At 43.3% G+C, this 20,344-nt stretch overlaps 2 protein-coding genes across 5 annotated transcripts in view; both read right to left on the bottom strand.

Moving 5' to 3' along the window:
• The window catches only part of TEX26 (testis expressed 26), a 63,353-nt gene extending 53,617 nt beyond the window's left edge, over window positions 1–9,736 (bottom strand). The window contains exons 1-2 of one of the 4 annotated variants that reach the window (XM_049867701.1): window positions 9,097–9,736; window positions 4,949–5,216 (exon numbers count right to left, since the gene is read on the bottom strand). In XM_049867701.1, the coding sequence (XP_049723658.1) occupies window positions 4,949–5,015 (67 nt within the window). In that variant the 5' untranslated portion in view covers window positions 5,016–5,216; window positions 9,097–9,736. Of the gene's footprint in view, window positions 1–4,148; window positions 4,230–4,948; window positions 5,311–9,096 lie in introns of those variants that run through there. The other 3 variants (XM_049867705.1, XM_049867702.1, XM_049867703.1) reach the window with 3 other exon arrangements.
• Window positions 9,737–9,785: 49 nt separating this feature from the next.
• MEDAG (mesenteric estrogen dependent adipogenesis) overlaps window positions 9,786–20,344 on the bottom strand; it is a 28,512-nt gene continuing 17,953 nt past the window's right edge. The window contains exons 3-5 of the mRNA XM_049867700.1: window positions 17,104–17,216; window positions 16,188–16,473; window positions 9,786–14,000 (exon numbers count right to left, since the gene is read on the bottom strand). Coding sequence (XP_049723657.1) covers window positions 13,876–14,000; window positions 16,188–16,473; window positions 17,104–17,216 — 524 coding nt within the window. The 3' untranslated portion in view covers window positions 9,786–13,875. The remainder of the gene's footprint in view (window positions 14,001–16,187; window positions 16,474–17,103; window positions 17,217–20,344) is intronic.

The following is a 20,344-nucleotide window of genomic DNA, read 5'->3' as shown; positions in this document are numbered from 1 at the left end:
ACAACTTCTATCTTTCCTCCGTTTTCATGATGTTGGTCTTTGGTCCAGTTGTGAGGATTTTTGTTTTCTTTATGTCTAGATGTAATCCATACTGAAGGCTGTGGTCTTTGATCTTCAGTAGTAAGTGCTTCAAGTCCTCTTCACTTTCAGCAACCAAGGTTGTGTCATCTGCATAATGCAGGTTGTTAATGAGTCTTCCTCCAATCCTGATGCCCTGTTCTTATTCGTATAGTCCAGCTTCTCAGATTCTTTGCTCAGCGTACAGATTGAATAGGTATGGTGAAAGAATACAGCCCTGACGCACACCTTTCCTGACTTTAAACCACTCAGTATCCCCTTGTTCTGTCCGAACAAGTGCCTCTTGATCTACGTACAGGTTCCTCATGAGCACAATTAAGTGTTCTGGGATTTGTCCCTCCTAATAACATTTTTTTTTTAATAACATGTCCAAAGTATGTAAGATGAAATTTTGCCATCCTTGCTTCTAAGGAGCATTCTGACGGTACTTCTTCCAAGACAGATTTGTTTGTTCTTCTGACAATCGTGATATATTCAATATTCTTTGCCAACACCATAATTCAGAGGCATCAATTCTCCTTTGGTCATCCTTATTCATTGTCCAGCTTTCACATGCATATAAGGCAATTGAAAATACCACGGCTTGGGTCAGGCACACTTTAGTCTTCAAAGTGACATCTTTGCTTTTTAACACTTGAAAGAAGTCTTTTGCAGCAGATTTACCCAGTGCAATACATCATCTGATTTCTTGACTGCTGCTTCCATGGGTATTGGTTGTGGATCCAAGTAAAATGAAATCCTTGACAACTTCAATCATTTCATCATGATGTTGCTTATTGGTCCAGTTGTGAGGATTTTGGTTTTCTTTATGTTGAGGTGTAATCCATACTGAGTGCTGTGGCCTTTGATATTTATCAGTAAGTGCTTCAAATCCTCTTTACTTTCAGCAGGCAAGGTTGTGTCATCTGCATATCTCAGGTTGTTAATGGGTCTTCCTCCAATCCTGATGCCACATTCTTCTTTATATAGTGCAGCTTCTCAGATTATTTGCTCAGCATACAGATTGAATAAGTATGGTGCAAGGATACAACCCTGATGCACACAGTATTCCCTTGTTCTGTTTGAATGACTGCTTGCCTCTTGGTCTATGTACAAGTTCCTCATGAGCACAATTAAGTGTTCTGGAATTCTCATTCTTCATCATGTTATCCATAATTTATTATGATTTACACAGTCAAATGCCTTTGTATACTCAATAAAACACAGGTAAACATGTTTCTGGCATTCTCTGCTTCCAGCCAAGAGTCATCTGACATCAGCAATGATGTTTCTCATTCTGTGTCCTCTTCTGAATCCAGCTTGAATTTCTGGCAATTCCCTATTGATGTACTGCTGCAGCCACTGTTCAGCAAAATGTTACTTGCGTGTGATATTAATGATATTGTTTGATTATTTCTGCATTCAGTTGGAGCACCTTTCTTTGGAATAGGCACATATATGGATCTCTTCCAGTCTGTTGACCAGGTAGCTGTCTTCCAAATTTCTTGGCATAGACAAGTGAACACTTCCAGCACTCCAACCGTTTATGGAAACATCTGAATTGGTATTCCATTAATTCCTGGAGCCTTGTTTTTTTCCAGTGTCTTTAGTGCAGCTTGGACTTCTTCCTTCAGTACCATTGGTCTTGATCATGTGATACCTCCTGAAATGGTTGCAGTGGTCTAATATACATTTAATTTTATGTAGATGTTCTTTTATAATTAGACTAAAGTACTATTTGGTTCAAAGATGACTTCAGGGGATAGTTTTGTTTCAGGGTTTAAAGATTTCCTCAGGGTAATAATTTCAGAGGAGTCATCTGGCCTCAATGGCTCCAGGAAGTCTGAATTCCATGAGAATTTGAAATTCTGTTTCACATTTCCTCCCTTTTGATCAGAATTTTGCTGTAAAATCCTTCATCTAAACACTCAGTAATGGTAGCCAGGCACTATCCAGTTATTCTGGTCTCATGGCAAAGGAGGAATTTGTTCATGAAGGTGATTGGACACATATTTCATTTTGGAGGGGGGAGTCTTGAGTTCTCTCAGGGGAAGGGAATTTTGGAGGTAGAATTAATGAGATCTGGTGTTCAGATTAAGACGTTCAAGAAGCTGCCTTCCATCCTAATCTGAGCAGCTGGGAGCCTCCTAACTGAGCTCACAAAGTCTGGAAGGCTTAAAGGGACAAGGACTGTAACTGTGGACATGCTGAGTTAGAGACCCTTCTGTGACATCCAAATGGAACTCTCTGGTAGACAGCTGGGTATTTTCGTTTGAAATGTAGGAGAAAAGTCAGAGTTAAGCATAAAGATCAGAGAATCATTAGCACCTTTACGTGGCCCTGGGATGTGATGTGGTCACTCACATAGAGGATGTAAACCAAGAAGGATAAATCTTGAAGGACTCCAACATTTTCGGGAAGAGCAGGGGAAGAGGAAACAGTGAAAGAAATGAAGAAAGAGTGACCGGAAAGTGAGAATGAAATTCAAAAGGAGTGTAGTCAGGGCATACAGCAAGAAATTCTTTCTCCCCTCTGTCTCTCCTGCTAGGCACCTGTGTGATTCAAACGGTTTGTGTTTGACTACCAACCTAAATGTTGGTAGTTCGAATCCACCCAGGGGTGCTGCAGAAGAAAGGCCTAGCCATCTCCTTCTTTAAAGATTACAACCAAGAAAACCCCATGAGGTAGTTCTACTCTGTCCCATGCGGCCACTGTGAATCAGAATAGACTAGAGAGCTATGGGTTTGGTTTTTTGGTTTGGTTCTCTTGTCTACCTTCACATAATACAGAAATTGATCTTTTTCATTCTACTTAAAAAAAAATTTTTTTTTATTTTTTACTGTCATAAGAAAAAAAAAATAAAACATTGGCCAATTCAACAATTTTTGCGTATATAGTTCTGTGACATTAATTACATCTATCATGTCGTTCAACCATCACCACTCTGCTTTTCCAAATTGTGCTACCACCATCAACAGAAGCTCAGAAAGGGCGTATTGTAAGTACTTTGTACTAATTATTTTCATATTCTGTTCTTAACTTAAAAGTAATGAATGGAATGAAAATATGCATTCCATTCATTCTCACAGGACCGCAATTCTCAGGAATTTGCAGTTGGACAATTCCTTGCTGCTCCGTAGCTGTGGAACCGCAGTAACCCACCCAGATACCTGCAATGGGGTGTTATTGCCATTGGAAAGGCAAGGGCGGAGCTGACTGCACAGTAATCAGGCAACTAGCGTGACAGCTAGGGTTGTTCTCCCTTTCACGGTCCCAAAAAGAATTCAGAAACCTGCTGCATTGGCATTCAGAACTAGTATTAAAGCACTGCGTCTGTTAAATACAAAACCCTTTTAAAGAAAAATCAGGCCAGATTAGAAGAGACAGATGTAAAATCAGCCCAGATTAGAAGAGACAGCGCCTCCAGCCTCTGCTACAGCCAGGTGGGGAGACCGTGTCCTGGCAGACCCCCTGAGGAAGGGGGTAGGGCTTTTCCCTGTATTCTGCAGCTGCCCCATTTCTCTGCTGTTTCCCAGATCAGGCAGGGAGACCAGGACTCCAGCTGGCCTAACCCTATCAGAGCTTCCCCACCTTTTCTGCCTTTGGTCCTGTTCTTCAAGAAGGGCACTGTTGTTGCTGTTAGGTGCCCTCTAGTTAATCCCGACTCATTGCGGCCCCTTGTGGCAGAGTAGAACTGCTCCATAGGGTTTCCTAGGCTGTAATCTCTACAGATCAACTGGTCTTTCTCCTGCGGAGCCTCTGGGTGGGTTCCAAAAGCCAACCTTTTCAGTCAGCAGCTGAGCGCTTAACCATTGTGCCACCGGGGTTCCCTTTTCCTGCTCCCTCCTAGCCAGGCATTTCCTGGGGGTGTTAAAAACAAAAAGATGTTTTAGGGAGGCAGGGCTTGGCAGCATGTAGGGCAAAGGTCTAGCAAGGGGCAGGGTCATAAACACCCTCTCATTCTCCCTGACTCCCAGGCTGTCCCTTAATTAATTGTGCACGACCCATAAGAGGAGGGCAACCATCCTTAAAGACTGAAGTGCCCCCTCTCCAGGAAACACCCCCTCCCCCGGCTGACTGGATGGTCTTACTTGGCTGGATCTTCTGGCGGCATTGAAAGGGGCACGGAGCCTCGGGCCCAAGCTGTGCCATTCTTGCCCTGTAGGCAGCCGCGGGGGCCCCTTGCTCCAGTTCGGCTCAGGGCTGCGGCCAGCGCGCGTGCGCACATGGCCACTTTGTGACGCGTCGCCATGGAGACGCAGGTTCCGGTCTGCGCATCCAGGCCGGGGGCGAGTGTGTGCCTGCGCACTGGGCTTAGCTAGGTGGACAGGGGAGTGGGCGTGTGGAAAGCAAGGAGATGTATTTATAAAAGCGAGTAGATTTGGAAAGAAAGTAGTATTGTCATCCTCAGCTTCCAGTTTTCCTCCACTTAGCTTAAGCAAATGTGGGCAAAGTTGTATCTTTGCAAGAGGATATGATGGCAAGTAATGTAAGTAAAACTGTCATAAGAGTTTCTGTGTTGGTTTCATGCCATCAAAGGTGTCATCTCGGTAGGGAAATTAGGAACGGGTGGGAGAGGGAAGAGTGGGCTTGGTGATAGCAGTGGGCAAAGAAGTTTGCCAAGCCTTTCTTTTCACCGGAAACCCTGGTGGCGCAGTGGTTAAGTGCTATGGCTGCTAACCAAAAGGTCGGCAGTTTAAGTCCACCAGGTGCTCCTTGGAAACTCTATGGGGCGGTTCTACTCTGGCCTACAGGGTCGCTGTGAGTTGATTCGGACTGGATGGCAACGGGTTTTTTCTTTCTTTCTTTCTTTGCCCCGGGCTCCGTTCTGCCCCCCACCCTATTATATTGCCAGTGTGGACTGAATTGCTGTTTACTTCCGTAGACTGACCTGTCTTTCCATCCCCATGAATGCTACAAAGTGTTTTCCCAGGATGTGGAGGGTCTTTTAACCTCATATTCTTGGCAGTTGCCTGGTAACTTGATCCATACCGGTTGCCGTGGAGTTGACTCCGGCTCAGGACGACCCCGCGTGCGTCAGAGGAAAACTGTGCTCCACGACCCCGCGTGCGTCAGAGGAAGACTGTGCTCCACAGAGTTTTCAGTGGCTGGTTTTGAGGAAGTACCAGGCTTTTCTTCTGAGCCACCGCTGGGTGGACCTGAACTAACAACCTTTCAGTTAGCGTCCCAGCACGTTAACCTTTTGCACCACCCAGTGACTCCCCATTTGACACCTGTTGCCGCTGTTATTCTGTGCTGTAGAGTCCATTCTGACTCATAGCAACCCTATAGAACAGAGTAGAACCGCCCCATAGGGTTTCCTAGGCTGTAATCTCTACAGGAGATCACCAGGTCTTTCCCCCCCAGAGCTGCTGGGTGGATTCAAACCGCTGACCTTTTAGTTAGCAGCCAAGTGCTTAACCATAGTGCCACCAGGGCTCCTCATTTGACATATACATACCGAAAACCAAACCTATTGCCTTCAATTTCGACTCATAGCAACCCTGTAGGACAGAGTAGAACCGCCCCATAGCATTTCCAAGGAGCGCGTGGTGGATTCGAACTGCCGACCTTTTGGTTAGCAGCTGTAGCTCTTAACCACTACACCACCAGGGTTTCCTTTTGGTTAACATACATAATAGGTATTTAATAACTACTGAATGCCTCCCAGTTAGGATATAGCTATCACTCCCTTGGGTGCACAGAGAAAACAGTAAGTACACCTCGGAGACTGCTGACAACATGATCGAAAAACGATTTAGAACAAGTCCTTATCCTTAAAAAGTTATTCTAACACAGGGCCTTAGGGCCTTAGGTGAACAGAGAAGTGTAAGAAAGGCATTTATCAAAGGAGACAGAATTGGCATCAAAGTAAAGATCCAAATATATATCCAAGGAATTTCTTTAAAATGAAGAGCTAACCTAGAATTTTCTGAGGGTGGAGTCTACCCATACAGCAGAAGGAATATAGCACGTTTGAGACTCGAATTTTGAAACGGTGAATGGTGGAATGCGTTAGAAGTCACAGACTTCTCTCAAGGCTATTAAAAGGAATGAATTCTAAATTAGGATTGAGTAGTGACGTCTAAATTAAGAAAGCAGCACCCAATAACAGATAACTGTCTGGAAATGGGAGAGCTAATAAGTGTAGCAACATTTTAGAGAAATATATTTTTAAAATAGAGCAGTGAGTATATAGAATTTCAAAAGTGAATTCTTAATAACATCTGACATTTGTCTAATCTTTTGCAAGCTGTGAATTGGCGGGGTAGCACCCACTGGAGAACCAGAAGATTGCTGTCGCTCTCTGCCTAGGACCTTTAGGGTAAATCAGATACTTGTACCAGCCCCAGTTTCCTCATCTATGTAAGATGAATATACTAGTACCCCCTCGCCTCACCGGGCTGTAAAGATTGGTAACTCCGAGGATGCTATATTCATTTTAAAGCCACACAAATCAGAGGTATTGCTCTCTTATTGCTCTTCTGATCTTCATTTTTTGTGGTTGTTGAAAATATACACAGCAGAACACACACCAACAATCTCCACATGTACGATTCAGTGACACTGAGTACATTCTTCAATTTGTACAATCATTCCCACCCTCCTTTTCTGAATTATTTCATCCTTTAACATAAACTCGCTGCCCTCTAAGCTTCCTATCTAACCTTTCGAGTTGCTGTTGTCAATTCGATCCCATGTAGATAGATTTTAAAACAGCACAATCCTCAAGGCAGGCATTCTTTATTAATTGTCTTAGTTATCTAGTGCTTCTCTAACAGAAGTACCGCAAATGGCTGGCTTTAACAAACAGAAATTTATTTTCTCCTGGTTTAGGAGGCTAGAAGTCTGAATTCCGGGTGCTGGTTCTAGGGGAAGGCTTTCTCTCTCTCTTGGTCTGGAGGAAGGTCCTTGTCTCTTCAGCTTCTGCTTCCTGCTTCCTCATAGATCTTCATATGTCTTGGCATCTACCTTACCCCATCTCTTCTTTGCTCGCTTGTTGAATCTCTTTTACATCTCAGAAGAGAGTGACTCAAGATACAACCTGCACTAATCCTACCTCATTAACCTAACAAAGACAACCCATTTCCGAATGGAATTATAACCACAGGCATAGAGGTTAGGATTTACAACACATATTTTGGGGGGTTATAATTCAATCCATAATAGACATAGAAGCATGTGAAGAATATAAACAGCCTTTAAGTTGACTGTGATCTGGCATGGTGTGCTAATAGAAGATATAACATAGTTAATCTTGTAAACTAGCCTTGAGACATAAGTCTAAACAACCTCCTTAATCTCTAGCCTGGAAGAAAAGATGTGCCACTTGGCTATTCTTTGACCTTGGAGAAAAGACATACTAGTCTTTGATGTCACCCTGGCCCTCGTCATGTGGAGCCAAGATGACAAATTCACGTGTTGTTAGATGCCATCGAGTTGGTTCTGGCTCACAGAGACCCAATGTACAACAGAACAAAACACTGCCCTGTCCTGCGCTATCCTCAAAATTGTTGTCATGCTTGAGCCCATTGTTGCAGCCACTGCGTCAATCCATCTCCTTGAAGGTCTTCCTCTTTTCCGCCGACCTTCTACTTTACCAAGCGTGATGTCCTTTTCCAGTGACTGGTCCCTCCTGATAACATGTCCAAAGTATGGAAGATGAAGTCTCTCCATCCTCACTTCTAAGGAGCATTCAGGCTGTACTTCTTCCAAGATAGACTTGTTCATTCTTCTGGCAGTCCATGGTATAGTCAATATTTTTTTGTCAACACCATAATTCAAATGAATCAATTCTTCTTCAGTCTTCCTTATTCATTGTCCAGCTTTCACTTTTGTCTGAGAGGACTGAAAATACCAGGTGCACCTTAGTCCTCAGAGTGACGTCTTTGCTTTTTAACACTTTAAAGAGATCCTTTGCAGCAGGTTTGCACAAGGCAAATTCACACAAAACCCTAAATTTCTGCTCACTCACTGAGAGAAGGCAGAGGCAAGCACCAAGAGCCTGCTGAGACTCTGTCCACAGCAGACAGCCTCCGACCCTAGCTACCAGGGACCTCCGCTGAGTTCTAGCTGTAGTCAAGCCTTCTTCCCAAGGCCTCTTGTTGAAGGTAAAAGCCTGAAGTCTAAAGATCTGGATTCCTACCTGTTGAACTAACCTTGTAATTGTAGTTGTTAATTCTGATTCTCAGGTTCTAAATGAATGTTGTGAGGTCTTACACAGGAGCCCTGATGGCAGAGTGATTAAAGCCCTTGGGTGCTAACCAAAGGGTCAGTGGTTCGAACCCACCAGCTGCTCCACAGTAGAAAGATGTGGCAGTCTTCTTCCATAAAGATTGCAGCCTTGGAAGCCCTGTGGGGCAGTTCTACTCTGTCCTGTGGGGTCGCTGTGAGTTGGGGTTGACTCGACAGCAGCGGGTTTGGTTTGGTTTTTGTCTACCTTGCAGTAAACTGAACGAGTTCATGCAGGTCAAACCTGAGTATCTCTCTATTAATTTCTAAGATAATTACATCCTCCAGAACACCAAGAAGGAGAGGTGCCACAAGGCCAACCCAGCGGGAGGGCACAGCGTGAGGTATGTAAAGAATGCAGACAACCTTTAAGTTGACTGTTCTCCAGAGATCCTGAGTGGTTTGGTACTGACACGTTGTAAAGATTGAGGGGGTAGGGGAGACTTGAGAAACTGCTGGAGAGGGAGGCCCCGCAGGACGTGCTAGGAAGCTTGGACTTCACCCTAGTGTGAAGTGGATTCACTGAGGAAGTTAAGCAACTGAGTGAAGGGGCCAGGATGGAAGTTCAAGTAAATTTGGGGCTCCTTCTAGAATAAGAAGGAATAGCCAGGTTCCACATCATCTTGCCAAAATAAAGTAGTCGCTCAGACATTAAACCATCTAGGTTACAATATGCCTTTCTCAGAGTTATGAATTGATCAAAAACAATTGAGAAGAGTTGTATTGAACGGTTTAAATGTTGACAATTTTGAATGAAAATTATTACAAAAGCTTTCATTCGACACACACACACACATAAATACATACGTAGGTAGGTAATGTGATGTGAAGTAGTAGAGACAGGAGCAGGAAGTGAGGGGGAGCAGACAGTGTGGAACCCTCAGATTTGGGCTGTGGAGAAGGCTTAATGCTGGAAGAGAAAAGAGGGTCCTGTGAAAAAAACAAACAATTGTTGCCAAATCACTTCTGACTAGTGGAGACCCTATTGTGGAAACAGATTGGCAGCTCTGGGTGGGCTCGAACTGCCAACCTTTCAGTTAGTAATGAAGCACCTAACTGGTTGCACCACTTGGGGACTTCATTATTTAAAATGGGAGAGACTTGGCAAGTTCATAGGCCAAGGGGAAGGAGTAGGTGGAGAGAGAGCTTGAAGCTCCAGGAGGGAGCAGATAGGATGCAGGCCTGGAGAAGACAGATATACTGAAGTACTGCTTCTCAAGCTTAGTGTACACACCAGCACCTGGGCATCTTGTGAGAACGTGGATTCTGATTCAGTTATCCCGGTGGGGCCCGAGAGTCTGCATTTCTAACAAGATCCCCGGGTGATCCATAAAGATCAGGCTGCGCAGATCTAGAGCCTTGCTTGTGGTCCAGGACCAGCAGCATCAACATTAGAGATTTTAGACATGCAGAATCTTGGTCTGACTCCAGATCCACTTAATGAACGAGAATCTACATTTCCACAATCTCCCGGTGACTCCAAGGCTCATTTAAGCTTGAGAAGCACTACTCCAGATATTGTGAGAGACCAGGTCATCCACTGAGCAAGCAGGAGAATAGGAAATAGTTGTTGGAAAAATTGAAAAAAGAAGCCAACCAAGGATGTGTAAAAGAATTAACAAACAGGTGGCTGCCTCCAAACCCTGGAAGAAGTCACAGACGAACCACAGTGATGTTCCTTAGAAGCCAGGATGGTGAGACTTTGACTCAATTACTTTGGACAAATCATCAGGGAAGACCAGTCACTAAAAAAGGACATCATGTTAGGTAAAGTAGAGGGGCAACGAAAATGAGGAACACGGTCAATGAGACAGATTGACGCAGTAGCCACAACAATGGACTCGAACCTACCAATGATCGTGAAGATGGCGCAGGACCAGGCGACGTTTAGTTCTGTTGTATGTAAGGTGACCATGAGTTAGAGCTGACTCCATGGTAACTAACAACGACGACAATGATGCCTGCTCTTTAGGATCTGAAGGGACCGAGGGAAGTTTTTCTGGCTCGGTTGTTCTATTTGGATGTTGCTCTTCCTCCCTTATTTTTTGTTTTAACTGATTGATGTAGCTCTTAAAACATCGTCGCAATTCCTGGGATGGATTCGGGTTTTCCTGAGGTCATCCAGCTCATACCTGCCACTAACTAACTGGTGAAGTAGTCTAAGAATGGTCAATATGCTCTTATTTAAAATTCCAGAAGAGAGAATTCTATGACATTCTTTATTTTATTAGGATAGTTCAGTTTAATGGGATAAATTCTAAACTTTGCTTCTACTTGCCGCTCACCGAACTCACTTGTGTTTCATCCAAATAAAAACGTAACTACAAGTTCAGCCTGTTGCCTCTGTCAAAACCTTGTCGATCTGTCAGACGTACCTCCTGGTCCACCCCTGCTCACCCTGGTTCTTGTATTTTTCTCTTCTCTGAACTCTTAAGAACTAAGCTGACTGGACCAATCATTGAGTAATTCCCAATGCCTTGTGAATATTAAGCATGAACACTCATTTTAAATGTCTTATACCGGCACTTCTTGGAAGAAGTACAGTCAGAATGCTCCTTAGATGCCAGGATGGCGAGACTTCATCTCTCTTACTTTGGATACATTATCAGAAGGGACCAATCCCTGGAGAAAGACATCATGATTGGTAAAGTAGACAGTGAGTGAAAAAGAGGAAGACCTCCAAAGAGATGGATTGACACAGCGGCTACAACCATGGGCTCAAACATACCTACAATTGTAAGGATGGTGCGGGACCGGGCAGCATTTCGTTCTGTTACACATGGGGTTGCTGTGCGTCGGAACAGAATCAACGGCACCTGACAACATCAACAACATACCAGCTATTATAAATCCAAGAGAAGGTCCTCTTCTTCAAAGTAATTGTCTATTCTAATGATGCTACCATAGCATTTTTTAAATTCCTTAGAAACTCCCTCCAGAAACTGGCCCACATTCTTTTGAATTTCTTAAATAGGAGCATAACTTTGTTCTCTGAGGGTAGATTGGGTATTTGAAACAGTAAAAAGAAATTCAAACTGATAATTAAGGTATGCAGTCAAGTTGGGCAATGCTCTCTTTTAGCCAAAATAAAACTATCACTATGAGGTCATCGAGAAAAAAAGAAAATTCTCTCGTTCTGTAGATAATTTCAGGATGTGCATTCTTATTGGAACAAGTTAATAGCCTCCAAGGTGACCATTTCATTAAGAGCAAAAACTCACTTGGCTAAGTCAACCCTTACATACTTGTTTGAAAACTAAATTTTACAGTTGTATTTTACTGATCTTATCTCCAAAACAAGTTCATAAGCGTCTTAGACATTTTTCCTTTTTGAACTTCATTCATAGCACTGATTTTACTGTTATTTTCTTATATACCTTTCTTCTTTTGTAAGGCTGAAAGCTCCTTGAAAGCAAGGCCATGTTTTAACCATCTTTATATACCAGCATCCAAGTCAGTGCTGGGCACATAGTAGCCACTCAACAGTATTTGTTAAATGAATGAATCATTGAGTGAATGAATGAATTGCTTAGATCACTGTTGTCCTATAGATTTCTATGGATCTTAAATGGTTATAATATCTGTATTAGTTCCTGGTTGGTGCAAATGGTTAAGTACTCGGCTGCTAATGGAAAGGCTGGAGGTTCGAGTTCACCCAGAGGTGCCACGGAAAAAAGACCTGGCAAGCTACTTCTAAAAAAATCAGCCATTGAAAACCCTACAGAGCATAGTTCTACTGTGAAACACATGGAGTTGCCATGAGGCGGAATCGACTCAACAGCAACTGGGTTAGACCATAGTTACCAGATTTATACCCAGATTGAGGTCTTCTTTACCTAGAAAGATCTGTCCCCATAGACTTTTCATCAATTTTAAAGATTGCCCAGTATGACTTCTTTGTGATGTTTGCTAATAAAATCTTTGCTCTTAGCACTAGCACAGTGTATTCCTTACAGGCAATCAATAAAACTTTGGTGAATGAATACCGAATGAGTAAATGCCCTGGTCTAGAGAGTTGACCCGAAAAAAAAAGTTTTTAATGATGAAAGAAACCTTCTAGGTTTTTGGTCTATTCGTGGGGTGATTACTATGGTTTTTCTCAATTCATCTATTTGTAAAATAAAGTCTTTTTTGGGGTCAATTTTTGTGAATAGAGTTTCTACCATTTCCTTTGGGAAGCATTAGATATTTGATGGGCAGTAGTTTGTTTGCATTGGTCTAAAACTTATTTTATTGTGAACACTCTTCCTTTTTTACTGAATTGAATAACAAATATTTATCTTCTGTTATTAAGTAGCATCCCTTTTTTCTTTTCTGAAAGATCAATATCAAATCTTGTTTCTTTTCTCCAAATACATCAGAGCTCTGCTCTTCAAAAGGATCTTTCTTCTCAGGCTGTGAAAAAAACTGCAATTCTTATCCTAATTTAGTCAGGTTACAAGGCAAACGTATAACCCACAAACCATGATGGAAAGGAGGCACGCACACTCGGTGGCAACTTTAATCAATTCTATGTTGAACACTAAGAAAAGTTCTAATTGTACAAAGTAGTACATGACGTCTCAAATATAAACGAAGGGACAACGAGTAGTGTTATCGAAATGCATAATACAGGGATACTTTTTAAAAAGGGATAGAAAAATATGCTCAGGACCCATAAGTCTTCCTCGTTAATAAGCGTATGTAGTGATTCATTCATGCAGGTTTTTATATATAGACAGGATTTTCCTTCCCTTTTGAAGAATTCCATTGTAGCTACGAGGTGAAAAATGTATTGATGTAACAATGTATTACGGTAATGCGGTAACTTCCTTCCCTTTTGCTTTTAGTATTATGATTCCTAAGAGCTCATCTGAAATACCCAACTGACATAATGTGCTTTTAGCAAGGAGAACACTGAATATCCGTTATCCTTCCCCTGTCATTGTTTGGTACCTTATCACCTGGCCTCATTGTACATGGGCCACTTTGTTGAGAGAGAGGCCAGGAGAGCTCAAATTTCAGACAGGCGGTGGCACTGTTACCATCCTATTAGCCTGGCAACCCTCCAGTGGCCCTTACCGTGACTGCTTCCCATAAGGCCTTCCTATAGGCAGGATGAAAAGCATACTCGCCTCCCAACGAAAGAGGTCAACGGCTTCTTGCCCAGCCAGGTTGAGAAGAGACCAGCGGTGCTGACCCCACGCTTCCTGGATTTGGGCTCAGACAAGAATTCACAAGCAGAAGGCCAAACCCATCGGTCCACCCTCAAGTCAGACTACCCCCACAAAGATTGCCCAGAAAATTCCCAAGATACCAGGACACTAAGCAAAATATCCAGGTGACAGGACTGTGCTGCTCCTCTGTCTCTTTGGGGAAGGGTTGAAAGACCAGGACACCGTCACAGGCCATGGACCAAAGACCCTCCTTCCTGGTCACCACACAATTCAAGAGTCAACTGCATTGGACATCACACTCATGGACCCGCCATAGAGCCAAGGAGAAGAGAGGAGAGATTGACCAGCAGATGGGAGAACCAGCCCCCATGTCTTTTTGTCCCCTCCACCTTCCATCCTGGCCCAGTTCTTCAGTGTAAGTGAAACTCAATCAGACAAACTGGTTGGGTGTCTCCTCAGCTTCGAGAAGACTTGGAAATGGTAATTCTGCCAAAAGAGGCTCCGTGAGAGATGATCTGGGTGACAGATTGCAGTTAAAAACATCATCTATTGAACCTAAAACACAGTGAACAAGGCATGTGTTATTTCCATCACTGCAAAAAATGCCTTTAACACTTTAACATAAAGCAGAATAATTTTAATAACCAATAGAGAATCTTGGCTTTCTCAGAAAACTCAAAGGCTAACCAGAAACATGTTGCTGTTTGTTTGCCAGGATGAGGTGACTAGGATGGCAGGACATAGGTGCCGAGATTTCCCGTGGGCTGGGGTGGGTTTGTGTATGCGTTGCATGGACTCTTTCTAACTGGATGTCCAGAAGGCCCACCTCTGCAGAATAGATACCTAGGGCAGAAGTCAGGTGGGGAGAAGGGAACAGAGCTGAGATAACTGATTCAGCGGGGACCGTACCAGCGGACTTGGTGGCTCTGTGCCCCTCCAAGGCTGCGTGCTGGCTCTGCGTGCCTGATACCAGTTGGCACTGAGTCAACCCCAACCCGTTTCAACCCCAGGTGCATCAGAGTAGAACTGTGCTCCATAAGGGTTTCTATCCATGAGTCGAACTGTGCTCCACAGGGATTTCAAAAACTCTATGTTCATAGAGACCAGTGGTTTTTGCAATCAGCAACAAGAGTCTTGATTTAATGAAGCTGTTTTCCAGGCCAGACTAGCGTGGAGCAGAAAGAACGGGCTGGCAGAAGACAGTTAAGTCTAAAAAAAAGTCTAGAGAGACTTAATTGGAGCGCTGGTGGTACAGTGGTTAATGAGCTTGGCTGCTAGCCAAAACATCGGTGGTTTGAATCCACCAGCTGCTCAGTGGGACAAAAACGTGGCAGTCTGTTTCTGTAAAAATTTCCAGCCTATGGGGCAGTTCTACCCTGTCCTGTAGGGTCTCAATGAGTCAGAATTGACTGGTCAGCAATGGGTATATGAAACATTCTGGAGTTATTCTTGTGTGGCCTTAAAAAATCTTGACAATCCTTCCAAATACAGTAAAACCTGCAAAAGCCGGAGCTTGTGTAAGGCAGAAACCTGTCAGAGAAGGAAAACACAGACACTTTCCACTGAAACAAGCGACAGAAAAGTGATAAGACTGCCCCCAAAGGCAGAAAACTTACAGATCCAGAAAAACAAGGCAGTTCTGTCATCCGGCTCTCACAGTTTTCACTGTTTTGTTAAAGGTAGATAGCTCAACCGTGTAGACCCCTCCCCCAACTGATAATTTCAGTGAACATTCTGTTGCCCGGAATAGGCACATCAGGAAAGCAACACTCTTTAATAATATTTAAATTACTGTTACTAATAGTTGAATAAGCATTAATATTTATTTAATTTTATATCGGGTAGTGCTGCACCATAGAACTGTTACGTTAGAAAACTTGGCCTTAGTTACTCCTGATTCATGGTAACCCCGCGCACAACAGAACCAAAGGCTGACTGGTTTGGCTGCAGAGGAGGTCATCCCCACGGATGGCTGCAGAGGGGGACATCCCCATGATTGGCTGCAGACTGGGACATCCCCGTGATTGGCTGCAGACCGGGACATCCCCGTGGTTGGCTGCAGACCGGGACATCCCCATGATTGGCTGCAGACGGGGACATCGTGATCCATACGATTTTCACTGACTAATTTTCAAAAGTAGATCGCCAGGTCCTTCTTCCTAGTCTGTCTTAGTCTGGAAGCTCTGCTGAAACCTCTTCAGTATCCTAGCAACACACAAGCCTTCACCAACAGATGGGTGGTGGCTGCACGTGAGGTGCACTGGTGGGGAATCGAACCTGGGTTTCCCGCATAGAAGGCGTGAATTCTAAAATTGAACCGCCACTGCCCCTGTTGTCAGCAAACTTAAAGGAGCCAAAAAGGAGAAGTCACTGTATTTGTTTTCGGTAGGAAGCATTTCCCACTTCTTATTTCCTGAATTACATGCTATTATATTTCCCTTTCATCAATAGGCCTTGACTTCTCATTTGACTCACTCTCCTCTGGTTCCAATGCTCAGCTGCTAACTAAAAGATTAGTGATTCAAACCCATCAGTGGCTCCACGGGAGAGAGACCTGGCGATCTGCTTCCATAAAGATTACAGCCTAGGAAATGCTATGGGGCAGTTCTACTTTGTCGAATGGGGTGGCTATGAGTCGGGATTGACTTGACGGCACACAACAACAACAACATCTCCCGTCACATCATTCTACCCTTTGATTTATCTACTTTGCCCACACATACTGCAGAATTTTGAACATACCTCTGGAAGTTACACTAAACTTTCGGTCAGAGAAACTGCTCCTTCGAATTAAAGGTTCACTCATCTTTTCCAGAAATAATTTAATGGTCTCCTTCTTCTCTGGACTTGTACTGGACAAATTCAGCACTTTCCCGTTCACTTTTACAGTGGAATTGCTGAAGCCAAACCAGTAGAAGAAATCAAACAGCGCATCGGCTTTGAATTCATAGGCAAAGCTCAGATTTTCTCCATTAACCACTTCATTTCCTGGAGGAAAAAAATTCTTCACTGCCTCTTGAAAATCAAACTGAACAAGAGAGAAATACATAATTAATTCCACGGGTGTAACTATGACATTGACGTTACAGAATTAACAATGGCCCAATGTCCAACACCATCATACTCCTTATTTCTCTTTCACCCTGATAGATTTTTTCACTGTTTCCTTGATTTTTTTTTTTTTTTTTTAGCCTTTGCATTTGTATCACATTCCACCTAAGAATGCTGAACTGCTTGGTCAAAATGATATTTCTCCTTAACCCATTTCTAATAAGCTGCCAAGAACTAAGGCATTTATTGGTGGCAATAGTGAAGCAACGGAGAACTGAAGTGCCTGGAGATAGCTCACTGAAGGCTCTCAGGACTCAGTTCTTGAATCAAACGCCCAGGCCCTTTTCTATGTGATAAAGACCAGTTGCCGCTGAGTTGGCGCCAACTCATGGCGACCCCATGCATGTCAGAGTAGAGCTGTGCTCCGTAGGATTCTCAATGGCTGGTTTTTCAGAAGTAGATCATCAGGCCTTTCTCCCGAGGTGCCTCTGGTTGTACTTGAACTGCCAACCTTTCAGTTAGCATCCAAGCACATTAACAGTTTGCACCACGCAGGGACACCCCTATGTGGTTTAACAGCCTTGGATTCAGACAGGCTAATGCTCACCTGAAGTCGGTAGCTCTCTCCAATCACTGAGGATATCACCATATCCATCCCTTGCTCTATCTGTCTTCTTATCTTGGGGTGCCTTGTGTTCACAAGAAATGCGTATGTCTTCTCTAGAAATGAGGAAGCAGAATTGATAAACACGTGCGCACGCGTGACATGGACATGCTCCTTAGGATTCGATAAAACAGTGATTCCCATGCGATTTGGAGGTTTCATTCATTTCTAACCTCCCTCTCCCCTCCTTCTGACCCTGACTGCAAAGTCTAAATAGTATTTCTAGAAATGAGATTCCTGATGATCGTGCAGGTTTGACAGGAGTTCTGGGGGATAGCTAGAGCAAGCGGCTTGGAAAATCGGCTCTTCCAGGGCTGCAGTTTGTCCTGTTCTAGAATGATCGTGATGAGGGCTGGGCCTCCACCCAATGTCTTTAGCACGGGACACTAACGTGAAAAGTGTAGATAAATGGCTGGTTTTCATGTCGCCACCTTGCAGTGACTCTGCTCTTTGTGATGTTTCCTCATTTGCAAAGCAGAACACCAGCCAAGCCCAGGAAGGAGGTTCCTGGTGCCCTCCTCCTGGTCTCCCTCAGCCTCCCGCAGGCCTGGCACTCCTTCGGCCACGTGGCTCGTCTAGGGTTCTAAGACTCAAGGCAATCTGAGGTTGATTGGCCTCCCTGCCCCCACTGCTAGCACAATCTCATGTGGGGAAAAAGTCCCTCTGTTGTTTAAATAATTCTGTGTCTGTCCTGGCAGACAGTTCCTTTCTTTTCTCTTTTTTGGTAACCTCTTAAATTTGTTGTTGTTAGGTGCCATGGAGTTGCTTCCTACTCATAGCAAGCCCGTGTATAACAGAACGAAACAGGGCTCAGTCCTGTGCCATTCTCACAATAGTAGGTATGTTTGAGCCCGTTATTTCAGCCACTGTGTCAGTTCATCTCGTTGAGGGTCTTTACACTTAATTCTATGCAAACTAAGCAAAAAGAAGGTTGTTTACTCTTTAGGAAATTTGAAACGTTATTAACTTGTGCTTCTGAGCTCTTCCAGCTCTCAGAATCAAGCTCCGTGACCTTAGTTATTCAAACCTTTTGTCTAGGAAGACACACATATCTCCATGTCACCCTCTGGTTAAAGGCCACAGACAGTCATTATGTGACCTTGAGAACTGAACACGTTGCATTGGCTTTGAGAGATCTCAGAGCCAAACCTATGGGCCACCAATAAGTGTTACGTCCTCAAGGGATGCATCTTGAACTAACCTTGGAACTAACCTTATTCATCTTATTTTCTTCTTTCTCCCAAATTATGTTTAATCCTGGGCACTTTAGATATAATTAAACTAACAATATATATCCACTTGGAGGCAAGGGATAGACAAATAAAGACAACAAATTATTTGATACCTTGAATTCATTTCCACACAAGGCCACCAAACTCCACAGTTGTGCTGGTTGGGCAGGTGTGCACTGGACAACTCTAGGGGGCACCATGTGCATTCATGGACATTGTCTATTTGTATAATTCTAGGGACTGCCATAAGGAGCCCTTGTGTTGCATTGGTTAAATGCCCAGATGCTAACTGAAACGTTGGCAGCTCAAACGCAATAGCCGCTCCACAGAAGAAAGGTGAGGCAGTCTGCTTCTGTAAAGATTACAGCCTTGGAAACCATTTGGGGCAGTTCTACCCTGTCCTATAGGGTCACAATGAGTTGTAATCAACTTGCTGGCAACAGGTTTTTTTTTTTTGGTAGGGCTGCCATGTGCATTCATGGGCATTGTCTATTTGTACAACTCTAAGGGGTGTCGCATGCATTCATGGACATTGTCTATTTGTACAACTCTAGGGGGTGTCGTGTGCATTCATGGACATTGTCTATTTGTACAACTCTAGGGGCTGCCATATGCGTTCATGGACATTGTCTATCTGTATATGTATTATGACAAGTTTCTGGGAAGCATCAATAAAGTGTGTTGAGGAAATGGAGAAAATGGTGGCTTTTTCTAATTTGCACAAACTTGCAGTTTGGACTAATAGTAGGGCTGGATATGTTGCCTTAATCACAATTTTCAATTAGCTTGATCATCTTAAGTGTCTATATATTTGGGCCTCTTCATTTTATGGCATTTCTCACATTTAACCAATACTATAACAATAGTTTTCAGACAATTGCATTCTTTCTGTAGGCCACCCACAAATATCTCTATGTCACACTCCTTATACTTCCATTAAAATGTTAAAATAGAGAGGTCCTTTATTCTTTCTTTAGATTCCTCCTGATAGAAGCAGGAAGTGCCCCTTGATAAACCTGTGAACTACGTGCCTACAGAAATATCTGGCTTCCTGGTCAAAGAACATCAAGGCAAATAACATCAGGGCTCAGGTTCTCTGAAGAGCCCCGCTCATCACCGTACATTCTGTTCCCTGCCGCGGAGTCATGACTCTGAATTAGGAAATGATCAAGAGAAAGTTCCACGAATCTAAGTGAGAAAGAGTGAATGCTCGAGGAGATTTATTTGGACTTTTTAGATCATTCCTTATTACCTTGGACTCATTTTAGGAATGTCGTTTAGAAATAAATGTAACAAATTCAACCTCTATCATAGAACGTTATACTAAAAACATTCCCCATCTATCACTCTGAGAGAGCAGGGCCCAGGAAGAGGGGAGACATGTTTATACTGGAATTTTAGTTGACATGGTTGTTACTAATTAATCTCATTTCTTGGAGGAAATAATACAGAGATGCATCTAAAACTGAAATTCTAAAGCCATAGCATGAAGCATAAAAGCATCTACAACTACTATTTTCTTTACCTCAGTTTCCTTACCTGTTAAATGGGGAAAGTAAAAGTACTTCCCTTGTAGGTAAACCAAAAAACCAAACCAGTTGCCATCAAGTCAATTCTAACTGATGGTGACCCCATAGGATGGCCACATATCCCAGTTTACATCGGTTAGTCCCAGTTTATACTTTTGACCCAGCATAGTTACTAATAACACTACTTTCATATTAAAAATGTCCACATTTGGATAATATGCCCCACAGGGCTGTTGTGCAAATTACATTAAAGTATGCCTCACACACAGTAGGTGGTTAAGTGGTCTATACATGCATGATTTTTGTTGTTGTTAGGTGCCATCAAGACAATTCTGACTCATAGCGACCCTATATGACAGAGTAGAACTGCCCCATAGGGTTTCCTAGACTGCAGTCTTTACGGGAGCAGACTGCCACATCTTT

The sequence above is a fragment of the Elephas maximus genome, chromosome 23, assembly GCF_024166365.1.
Source record: "Elephas maximus indicus isolate mEleMax1 chromosome 23, mEleMax1 primary haplotype, whole genome shotgun sequence".
NCBI lineage: Eukaryota > Metazoa > Chordata > Mammalia > Proboscidea > Elephantidae > Elephas > Elephas maximus.
Note: the sequence above shows the minus strand (reverse complement) of the source record. Positions and strands in the feature narration are given on the sequence as shown.